A 12,036-nucleotide genomic window follows, 5' to 3' on the forward strand; every position below is an offset into this window, starting at 1 on the left:
GAGTCACAGCTGGAAACTCCACTTTAAATTCAAACTCAGCTGGATGACACATCTCAGCTAATGTGACCCTGTGGACTACGAGTGGGCCCGTTTCATCTGATGACATCATCCCTCTTCATGTATTGAAGCTCTGATTTCCAGCCCGAAGTGACGGCAGTCTGTGTTTTGAGACACGGACTTTACTGTCCTGAGTAACTGGAATATAATAATGTTTTTTCTGTAAGCACTTCAGTAAGGGATAATCAGCAATGAGCTGTGTGCTTATTAGAAAAATAACACATGATAAACTATCTTAACAGTACGGGTTGGAGTCGGTGATCCTGCCTACACCATTGTGACTTATCAGCAATTAGAATATGTTTAAGTGTTGTTTATGCAGTACACCATTTAAGTATAAGAACCATGGTGTTAATGTTAATTCACACCATCTCGTTATTCAGGATCAAGTGCTCTCCATGCTTGTGGTATAACATACTTTACAATTAAAATAAGTTAGGTCATGGACCTGCTTATTATAATTTACCTTCTTTCATTTCGATATAGTAATAAAAATAATTTTATTTTGTATGTCTGTTTAATGCTAAGCTGCCAGGAAAACACAATGGGTGGGACTAAGATGTCTTTCTCTTACCTACTGTACTTTCTGTATGTAGCACTCTTTGCTTTGTTCAGCCATTGCTTCTTGTGCCAGCTACCCAAGATTTTTGTCAGTTCCCAAATAACTGAAATGCATCACTTCCTGTAAATGAAAGGGGTTTTTTTCCTGGGAAACGGCTACCATTGACTGAAAATGTAGAACAACGGATTCAATAGCTCTAATACAATATGGCTTTAATTGTGTAAAATTAATTGACACTTATTTATTTGCATTGATTTGAGTGAAAAAGATGACTAATGAATGATTACTACTCCACTAAATCAGATTTCTGACATTACACATCCCAGAACTCAGAGGTGAAGAAGAAGCCTTGAAGGCATCCACTTCTTATGAGGGGGGGGGGTACAAGGGGAAAAAGAGCCCCAAAGAAAGGGGGCGAGAGCGAGACCTACAGAGTCAAGACAAGAAGAAGGGGAAGAGAGAAGCAACTGGGAGTGTATTGGCCTCTAGGGATGTACCATGTGTTTGGGTGTAGGAGGGGGGTGATGGGGTGGGAGGCAGGGCGGAGCGAACTAAGATGCCGGGGGGTGGTAGAAGAATACTGGCTTTGATGAATAAAACATCCGCGTGAATGAAGGGGTGGTGTGAATGCATTAACCCAGGCAGAGAGGAAGAAGAGAGGAAGAAAAGAAAAAAAGAAATGGCAAGATATGGAAAGAGATGAGGGGAGGAAGTAGAAAAGAACAGCAAAGCATGCGTTTTATATATAGAGATGTAAGGTGGAGGGGAGATAGAATAGGAAGGAAAGAACAAGGTGCCAGAGGAGGAGAATGGAGGAAGGTGGGGAAGAAAAATGAAGGGGCTGAATGGAAATAGTACTGTGTTTTTAAACATTAAAGGCAATTGGTGAGCACATAAAAACTTTTCAGACTCCAGGGGTTGTTTTTCAGTTTGTGTGGGATGGGTGGTGTGTTCTGTGTTTTTGATTGTATGTAAATGGCCATGTCTTTGTTGTTGTGTTGGTTGTAAAAATTTAGATTCCTTGTTTAATGAAAAGCAGTAATAGCAAAGTGAAGATGCTCCATCGTAGGTTTAAGTTTTAGTTTACCTAAAAGAGCGTTATTGCAAAATCTAAGTAAAAAAGTAAAGGTACTGGTTTTGCAGAAGAGTCTCTTTAAAACATTTAACAGTATATTAATGTTGTAGCTGGTTGAAGTGCAGCTAATTTATTGAATCGACTGACAGGAACAGGACTGACAGGAAATTAACCAGCAGTAATTTTGCTAATCAGTTGTTCATTTATACATCAGACAAAAATCTTTTATACTCAGTTTCAGCTCCTCAAATGTGAGGGTTTAAGGGGGTCTTTGCATGCACGTGCATTTTGTTGTGTCTTGTTTGTTGGTCTGCATGTGTTCATTGCCACTCTGGTATTTTAATTAACAACCATCTCTGTGTGTGTGTGTGTGTGTACATAAAATGGGTGGTGTGTGCGTGTATGTGCGTGTATGTGTGTGTGTGTGTGTGTGTGTGTGTGTGTGTGTACATAAAATGGGTGGTGTGTGCGTGTATGTGTGAGAGTGTGTGTCATTTTGAAGTGCTATCTTGGTATTGGACGCTTTGTTTAGGAATCACTTGACCTTTGTGTCCATGTGAGTCTGAACATCGAGCAAAATGAGGAATTATACACTCAAAGCAGCTCTCTGTTTGAGTTTGTGTGTATGTGTGTGTGTTTCTCCTATCATTGCTCCTCACGTTCTTCATACCATCTGGGCAAAAGACGACTATTAAAAGATTATCGTTGAGTCAGTCTGACCACACTTTCTCTGCTTTACTTCCTCTAATTAGTGTGTGTGTGTGTGTGTGTGTGTGTGTGTGTGTGTGTGTGTGTGTGTGTGTGTGTGTGTGTGTGTGTGTGTGTGTGTGTGTGTGTTGGTTTTTATCCTGTCTACAGTTTTTATTTTTGATACTGTGTGCATGCATAGCTGTGTGTTTTTTTTTATTTTTCTGTCTTTCTTCCATTGTCAGTTTATTTACACTCAGTCTGTCAACCTCTCTACAACTGGGTGAACATAATCAACCATGGTGTGTATTTCTAGGTGTGCGTATTTGTAGGTGTTTGTGTGTGTTTGTAGGTGCATGTGTTTGAAGTCTCACCACGCACATAATTCATGAGCATTAATGTCTATTTATTTATTTTAATATTAATAAGAGGGTCTTTATGGATGAATGGGTGCAAGAGACAAAGGCAGGGAAATTGTGCTGTGTTAAACTGTGTGTGTGTGTGTGTGTGTTTCCTTATTTAATTGGTTCCCTGTTGTGTGCGCTTACACAGAAGTATAGGTTTAATGTGAGAGGGGAGGGAGGATGACCGAAAGCTAAACAAGGATAGACAGATGTGATAATTTGAATGTCCTTGGGCTATTGTTAGCTGAGCTGTGTGTGTGTGTGTGTGTGTGTGTGTGTGTGTGTGTGTGTGTGTGTGTGTGTGTGTGTGTGTGTGTGTGTGTGTGTGCGCGCGTGCGTGTGTGCGTGCGTGTGTGCGTGCGTGCGTGTGTGTGTGTGTGTGTGTGTGTGTGTGTGTGTGCGTGTGCGTGTGTGTGTGTGCGTGTGTGTGTGTGTTGTGTCTGAGTATGTGTCCTCAGGGCGAGTTGGCGGTGTGAGAGAGTATGTTTGTCAGCACTGACAGATATTGGCTGCCTGTTGGCGTGAGGAGGGAGGTGGTATTGAGAAATGGAGTGACGAAGAGTGGGATGGACAAACTGAGTGACAAAGGGAGTGAGTGATGGATGGATGAAATGAAGAAGAACAGGAGAACATTTAGGCCCTATTTACACCTAGCATTAAAATATGTCTCAGGTGATCTGATCACAAGAGGACAGCTCTAAGTGCAGGTGTGTCCTCAATGCGTCTTAGAACTGAGGACGCATTTGAAATCCAGCTCAGACTACACTCGGAGGACCGTCTGTTCAACTGATGTCCTCTGTCGCAACGGATGTATGTACTCATTTGTAAACAAATACTGTACGGACGAAGGAATAGACCCACTTTGTATTGTTTTGATTTCTTCTTCTTTTACTTTCTGGCGGACAGGACACAGGAACTTAATTGGCTAAAAACAGCAACGCAGTTGGTCTTTGCAAACAACTGATGGACATGTTTATTTGAATATAGAGCGGGGAAGTGAGATCCGGTGACAAGTGGTCACTCGAGACACGTGTGGAGACGCATTCAAATGCCAGGTGTGAACTGACGTGCTTAGAGCTGTCCACTTGTGATTGGATCACCCGAGACGCATGTTAATGCCAGGTCTGAACAGGGGCCTTAGGGGAGGGAAGGGAAGGAGGCAAGGAAGGATGTAAAATTTAGAAGTGTGGGCACACAAACACAAGAAAATGGAAGCATGTTAAAGGTTTAGTGTTTGCACAACACACATGTAAGTGAAGAACATGTTTTAAAAGTAAGCACAGTCAAAGATCACGAGCCTCCTTTGTTTGATATCCTCAGAGTTGAGTGTTTTTCAGTTCTGGCAGCTTAAATCAGAGTGTGGAGGATATACAGATGATGAAGAGATGAACGAAAGGATAAATGAAAGGAGGGTAATTCAGGCAGTTTGTACTTTGGGTTTTTGCTCAAGCTCTAAATGCTTTTCCGCTTTATGCATCGTACTGTGGCATTCAGTTTGTGTTGTGTCACAAGTAGTGAGCATCACAGTGTATATCAAACAGGCCTGTGTGTGCTTTTGCAGCTTTTCCCTCAGCGTGTCTCTGTGTGTATGACTTATGCGTTTGTGTGTGTGTGTGTGTGGTCATGACTCGCCCTCAGGTGTGTCTGTGTGTGGCTGTGCTTTGACTGTGTGTGAGAGATTGTCTGTGTGTGTCAGACAGTATTTGTATCCAAATGATCGTGAGGAAAGGTGAAGGCTTCTATTGACTTACAACTGCACTACGTCATCTGTGTGTGATATATTTTGCGTGTGTGTGTGTATGTGTGTGTGCGCATGGCTGTCAAGATGTGAGGACTCTGCCAGTGGGTACTTTGGCATCTAAAAGCAGCACAAACAAAGTGCCAACAGAGACAGCTACATGATAAAAACCTAACAGCCTCGAGGGCAGGGGCAATGATCCGTGTGTGTGTGTGTGTGTGTGTGTGTGTGTGTGTGTGTGTGCGTGTGCGTGTGTGTGTGTGTGTGTGTGTGTGGAGAGAGCGAATGGTAGGGAAAAAGGAGAGACTGCTTTTTAGAGATTGTGTGTTTATGTCTTTGTGCAAGAAGAAAAATCTCTGTTACATTCATTACTGATGTGTATACGTTTTGTGTTGTCTATTTTTTTTATCTTACTTTGTGTGCCTGTGTATATGTGTGTGTTTGTGCGTTTGGAGCCGTCAGCAGGTTCTAAAGTGGGTCCTTAAGGAGCCATCTGTCTTAAGGCTAGTTTCAAACCCCGTCTGCTCTGGTTATATGGAGAGCACTGGGTGTGGGAGTTTTTGTGTGCAGCTGCTAAATATCAGACAGTGTGTGTGTGTCCAAATATGCTTAAGGAAAGCTAAAATCAGAAAGGGAGAGTGAGTGTGTACGCCTACGTACCTTTTTACGTGGGTGGTTGTGTGTGGTTGTGTGTGTGTGTTGTGTGTGTTGTGTGTGTTGTACGGGAGTTTCTGCCTCGTGAGACCCTTCAGACTGGCGCTTGTTTGACTGGCAGCCAAATCTGTGTTTTTTTTTCTCGTCTGCAGATTTGTTTTTGTGTTGTTTTTTTGTTTTCCACACACTTGTAAATCAGCCGAATGGCAGCCGACAGGAAAATACTAGGCTTCCAAATACTGTACACTGAGTATCATATTGCTGTCAACTCTAATTTTGATTTCATCTGAATGATGGTAAAGGTTAGTCCTCTGTAAGAGTTGCCTCTTGCTTCGTTTTGGAATCAGTCCTCTGCTGCTTCCACCGTCTAATCAAGGACCAATTTATGTCTAAAGCGTCTGGTGAATGCAGTCCACTGCCTGATGGGAAAGGAAACCTGCAGCACTCTGCTGAGCTGTTTACATGGAAAAAGAATGGCTGCCTTACAGATTGGGGCCGTTCCAACACACTCTTGTAAATTAGCCTCCTTCAACACGAACAGAAGGCTCTGAAGTGACGGACCTAACACAACCTTGGCCGAGCGTATTGATGGTCCTCACAGCGACAGTGACTGTGAATATCTGATTGCTTCTCTGAAAGTGTAACTTGCATGCCAACATAACTGAAAAGATGTGGTCAGCAGCTGTTTGTGGAGCCTAAAAACCTTTAAGACTTATAACTACTTTGCTGCATTTTAGATACATTAAGTAAAACCACAGCTATGTACGTCTTGGCCTTCATGAGCGAAAACACTTACAGCTCCTTTTTCTTCAGGATCTTTATTAAGGGTCTTTCAGGGTTTTACTCAGCAATTAATAAGCTAACTCAGCAGAAGCTCGGAAGTTATCAGGGTTGTTTAGTAGCTTCGGTGCTAACGAGCCTCAGATATCAAGCGTCAGTGGTAGCTAGCATTTTAGCAAACATGTTAAAATGCTGCCTTTGTGTTGACAAATTTGTGTGTTTGACTAAGTCTTCAACGGGCTGGGCCTTTGGAGATATGTTAGTATAAGATGTCTTAATATCAAAGACACTCTGTTGGTTGGTTATGAGCAACAAGAGTTTTGAACCTTTATTAATTTCACCAGTAACATTCACACAATAGAGAAATGAGGTTGAAATGCAGATGTGCAGTAGTAATGCAGATTGATACCAGGTCCTTGTTAGATATTCTAATCTGCAGTAGTAGTGTCTGTCTTTCTGAGCAGGCAGTGCTAGAGATGGGGGAAGTAGATACCTTGCTCAAGAAGAGTATTTTTTAAGACTCTGGTATTTCTCAAAAAAGATGTGTCAGTGTAAGGAAAACATTATTTTCCACACTTTAGGACAATATCTGAAATGTATTCACTTAACTTATAGTATACCATGCTTATAGCCGAATGAGTAAAATATGAAAATCAAGACAGCGTTTTGTCTCAACCATGATTTAAATTCAGCGTATAAACCTCGGGATCTTCACTGGAATGTACAATGAGGTTCTGTTGGTTTGAACAGTGCTTGGTTGCACAGCGTGTGTTTGTTTGGACGGACTTTGCAATGAGTGCAGTGAGGTAAGAAATTATGGAAATTAATTGTCTAAAGTGTCTGTGAGACAAACTTCAAAAGGGGAAAACTGCTCCTGTTTTACTGCCCATGGTGTATAGTCTTTGATCTTGCTCATTCGCCACTGGGTGAGTGATTCTGTGAGTTTGGAGTTTCCAGCCTCACTGTGATATTTTGTGACAATGCTGTCCCTACTGAGATTCAACAGAGGTTAAAGTAATTTATTTATTTATTGTTTTCATTTTTAATCCCCAGGTGACAGATGTGAGTTTGACCGCCGGCAGGGCAGGTGTGTGCCAGGCGTGTGCCGTAATGGAGGGACGTGCCGGGAGCTTTCAGGCGGGGGTTTCCGCTGCGAGTGCCCTGCAGGAGGCTATGAGCGCCCATACTGCACCGTCACTGCCCGCTCCTTCCCACCCAAATCCTTTGTCATGTTCCGGGGCCTCAGACAGAGATTTCATCTCTCTATCTCTTTAACGTGAGTACATGTTGTACATTTTTTCTTCTTGTCTTTGATTTTCTTCTCTAAATTTCACAATTCAAATTTCAGCGTTTTGGTGTTCTGTCATCCTTCCCTACCTCCTTACCTTCTTTCAGCTCCCATTCCTCTTCATCCAGTCTCACTCAAACAGAGATCCATAACCACTCCTCAGTGATTCTCAGTGCTGAGAGTTTCTCCCCTCTTTACTTTAATCAATTTATTTCATCTCTGTCTCAGAGATGAGATCGATCCTATTATTCAGGGTTTATCTCTGTGCTGCCTCTCCACAGAGAGAAGTGCGGTTTCTCCTCTCACTCCTCCTTCATCTGCCAGTTTGCTGGTTTCTGTAACATCTCCTTTGCTTTATGTCTTTCCACTTTCTGTTCTTTTCACCTATTCACCTTATCGTTCTGCTGTTTCAACAAAGTCTCCAAAGGAAAATTTTCTGGTGACCCCATACTCTCTCTGTGAAGGGGTCAGAACTCTTATTTTCCAGAAATGGAATCTCCCGGTCCCCATTGTGGTCCAAAAACAGACTTTTAGTCAAAGATGGTGCATTAATTTAAGTTAAAATGAAATAATTTATTGCACATTGTCCTCTTGAACAACTTGAAATGGACAGTTTTAGTACTTACAAAAAAGGCTTGCTCTCAGACCATTTGCCACAGCCTTTAAGGTACAAAACATTTGAACTGAAATTAGTAGTTTTTTTTCTCCCACCTGAGTTTAAAAAGGGCACTGACCTACATGTAACCTGCAGAGACACGTGATTGAGATCAGATTTGCATGAGTTGTTTTGCATGTAGTCCTTTGAACCTAGCCACAGCCTCAGCCAGAGTGTTTTGCTTGATTTTAGATTTTGTACCTGTAGATAAATGTAATGTCAATGTTACTGCAGAGGTCAGCAATTATCTCCTGACTTTAGGTCCTTTGTCTTTGTCTTGCTCGCCCACCGCCATCGTTTCGTGGTGGCTCCTTCCTCTCCTGAAATACTTAGTGGTCGTCTATGGGAGATCTGAAGTGGTCCTTAAGAGTGGTCAGGCAGGGTTATGGGATGGTTGCCATGGATGATGTCATTTAATGATAGTTGCTAGGGTGACGTCACCGATGGCATTGTTGCTAGGCTGATGTGGCCGCCATGGAGTGGTTGCTATGAGACACTGCAGTCATGGTATTCTTGCTAAATTAGCTTCTGTCCATTATTGGTACGTAAAGGTACTACACGTGATTTCCATCACATTGATATGACAGCTCCATTGATTTGTGAACACCAGTAGTTCACAAATCACTTTATGACAGTTTAAGAGGTTTTGTGTTAACATGTCGCCGCGTTAAGACTCCAGTGTAGACAAATGTTTGGGGGATTGGAGACAGAACTGGTTGGGGAAATCTGGGCGACAAAAGTGAGTAATGTTCTCTTTCCGTTCAGCAACTACAATCACGGTGTCCCCGAGGAAGACAGGGATGTAGTTGAACAGACACTGAATGGCCTTTTAAATCACTGCTCTGCTCCACACTAATTCAGACACGTTCAGATTTGGGAGCTTCAGCCTTTGTGAAATGGATCAACTACAGATTGTGTTCTGCCTTGATCAAGGGCTCCACATTGGTAGAGTTTGCCTTTCATGACAGTGAAATACATGTCTTTTAAACCCTTGATCTTATTCCTATTGTTGCTGGGCAAAATCTACTTTCATGTTAACTGATAGTGACTAGTTCAGTAGTGTTTGACTGTAGATACACATTAACAGACTGTCAGCCGTCTTCCTCTGACGTCAGTGTTTTATTTAGCGTCCTGTTTGCTGCTAGCTACACTCCTTGGCCTGATTTCCACGTCAGGGCCAAACAGGACTTAATCATTGTTCATGTCACTCACTTTCTCCCAGAGCATTTTATTTCTCCACTGAAAAAAATGCATCTTTTTTTAATATTTATCTTAAAATTGCTTCAGATGTTTTTGCAGTTGTAACTCTGCCTGCGAAGGTATGATGGGTAATATGGCTCTGTTGCATAGGGCTGTGACAGTGTAGACAAGTCTTTACAGTGAAATTGTGAGATATTTTCAACTCAGTTGGGGGAGAGTGTGTGTCTGACAGTGTTGTTGTTTATTATGGAAATATTCCATTTGCTCAGCTATGTTTGAAATTGTCTCTAGCTGCTGAGTTAAAGGGGTTTATGGAATAAAAATTCTGATGCATACATGACTCACCTTCATTAGGTTTATTGCTTTCAGGAAAAACAGTCGTTTCATATTAATTTTTTTTCACGTGCAGTTCTTTGGCTTTAGGTAATAAATTTCAAAAACAATAAGCACACGAACAAGAGCTGACATATTGTACATATAACACATGCTTTTTTGCATTTATTTACTCTTTATTTACAGCATCTCCGCTTCACTGACTCCACTCACGGTTTCCATTTGCCCTGGCAGACCTCAGGTTACATTATTTTTCAGCTATTTCTGCTGCCAGGATGAGATTAGATCTGCATACTACAAGATAGGATGCCACGGTGCCGTTGGAACTACAGCGGGGCCATGCAAACAAGACACATGTTGGCTATTGAATAACCCTGGGTTTATTTTAGACAATAACAAGCTTCTCAGATAACAGGGGTATAAAGTTGTCATGAGAGAAGTGGTGATAACGTGTTCTTTTCCCCGTTACATTTCCTAACGCTGCTGCATTGCGGTAATGTATCTCTTGTTCCAGCCACATTGATCTTTGGCGGACGTTTAAATCAAGAATGTAAGATGCAGATACTCTAAACTCAAACAGGACTTAGTAGAAATGTTTTTTTTTTTTTCAAGGATCTGGGCTTGAGCCACCAGTTCATGAAGCAGCAAGCAAAACATTTTAAAGCCCCAGGGCTTCCCTTCTGTAGCTGATTCCCACCTCTAACCCCTGTAGACTTGTTTATTTTTGACTCACTAGTAGGGTGGGGTTGCATCTAATCGTTGACAGCTATAAACTGAAGGGAGCAAAACCTAGAAGGATAGAACCAGCAGGTGTCAAGTGTAACAGCTCACAGTTACAGTGAGAGCACAAATTAGACATTTATACCGTCAATGATATATTTGTAACAGTCAGTAATTAATCACCTTGAATTGCTAAGTTAAAAATTTGGTTTTATTATCAGAACAAGATATGATTACTTTTTAAAGTAATCATATCTTGTTCTGATAAGATATGATTACTTTTTAAAGTGGACAGTTTCTGCAGTGGGAGTCTCTCTGTGTCTTGCCAGAAGAGAAGATTTGTCATCTGTGCTGTCGTATCCAAAAAAAAAATTAACAGTGCTTTTGATCAGGCTGTGTAAACATGGCCTGATCAAACAGCATCACACAGTACATCCCTCTGGCCTGGCCAAGGAAAATATAGGAATTATGTTATAATTATAAATATCTGTGTGTATTTATGAATATATGTAAATATATTGTAATTGCATGACTCTGAGCATCTGGGGGGAGTGGAGGGCTGCAGCAGTGTTTTACCGTGTGAAAGTAGGTCTTGTAAGGCTCACTGTGTCTAATGTAAGACTGTTTCATCCAATATTGCTTAAGTTATTTGTATATTTTAAGGATAGAAAAATGTGAAAATATAAAGTTGACATGTAGTAATTCTCATATTGCATACAGTAAATTTATCAGTATTTTTATTGTTGACATTAGTTTTTGTTTGTGTGCATTTTCTAGTTTTGCCACCCTGGAGAACAGTGGACTGCTCTTCTATAATGGACGCTTCAATGAGAAACACGACTTCATTGCCTTGGAGATTCAGGAAGGACAAGTGGTGCTCAAATATTCCACAGGTACTGCATCTGTTTGTGTGTGATTGTGCTTGTGAGTTAGAAGAACCACATATTTCCATAAGGAAACCCTCACAGGCTGTGCATCATTGAGGGCGCCTCGTTTAAGTCCACACTACAGATATGTAGAAACACCATCACCATCATTTTATACCATTTGTAGAGTAGATTAGGCTAAATTAGATTAGATAGTTAAGTCCCAGCTGAGGACTTCAGCAAACATATTGTATTTATGGTGATTTATCTGTTCTGTTTTAATAATAATAATAATAAGTATAGGAGATGTGGATATTTATAAATATTGTATACATTTTTGGTTCGTGCACACTTGAGTTGGGAAGATATGAATAGAGATGAGCACAATAGTGATCACACAGATCATACGGTTAATGTATACACTTTGTTTGCATAAGCAAAGTTTTTCAAAGAGTAAAGTGAAGCAGCAACGAGTTGATTTTAATAAAAATGCGGTTGTTAGGTAACTATTACCTACTTATGTTTCAACACAAACCTCATCCCTGCAGGTGAATCATCCACTCAGGTGAGTCCCTTCCTGCCTGGCGGTGTGAGCGATGGAAACTGGCATACAGTTCACATCCACTACTACAACAAGGTGGGTTTACATCTCAGTTTGTTTGTGTGTCTTAGACCATTTTGATCTCACATCCAACTTTTGATCTCACATTTTGTGTTACTGTTGCGTGTTCGATAAGTTGAGTGAAGTTTTTGAAGTGTTTTTTGTTGTGATAGTAATACTTACTTTTGATGTGTCAGCAGATTAGTTTCTCTGCTTTCATACCGACGAAGCACTTTGAATTATGCTGAAGTGTTTTCTGTGTACATACCGTTATGTGGGCGTTTGCTTGTCACCATTGTATTCATGCATATTCTCCACACATCTCCTTTAATTTTCTTCATGTTCTTTCATTTTCCTCAGCCAGCTACACGCTATGTGAGTATGAGTGTGTGTCAGGGTGCACATACACTTCCTCC

At 41.2% G+C, this 12,036-nt stretch overlaps 1 protein-coding gene across 1 annotated transcript in view; it reads left to right on the forward strand.

Annotated features, from left to right (window-relative positions):
- celsr3 (cadherin, EGF LAG seven-pass G-type receptor 3) overlaps positions 1 to 12,036 on the forward strand; it is a 102,398-nt gene that overhangs the window by 38,632 nt on the left and 51,730 nt on the right. Inside the window, exons 4-7 of the mRNA XM_041048078.1 lie at positions 7,011 to 7,233; positions 10,931 to 11,046; positions 11,568 to 11,656; positions 11,981 to 11,995. Coding sequence (XP_040904012.1) covers positions 7,011 to 7,233; positions 10,931 to 11,046; positions 11,568 to 11,656; positions 11,981 to 11,995 — 443 coding nt within the window. The remainder of the gene's footprint in view (positions 1 to 7,010; positions 7,234 to 10,930; positions 11,047 to 11,567; positions 11,657 to 11,980; positions 11,996 to 12,036) is intronic.

The sequence above is a fragment of the Toxotes jaculatrix genome, chromosome 2 (genome assembly GCF_017976425.1).
Source record: "Toxotes jaculatrix isolate fToxJac2 chromosome 2, fToxJac2.pri, whole genome shotgun sequence".
Lineage (NCBI taxonomy): Eukaryota > Metazoa > Chordata > Actinopteri > Toxotidae > Toxotes > Toxotes jaculatrix.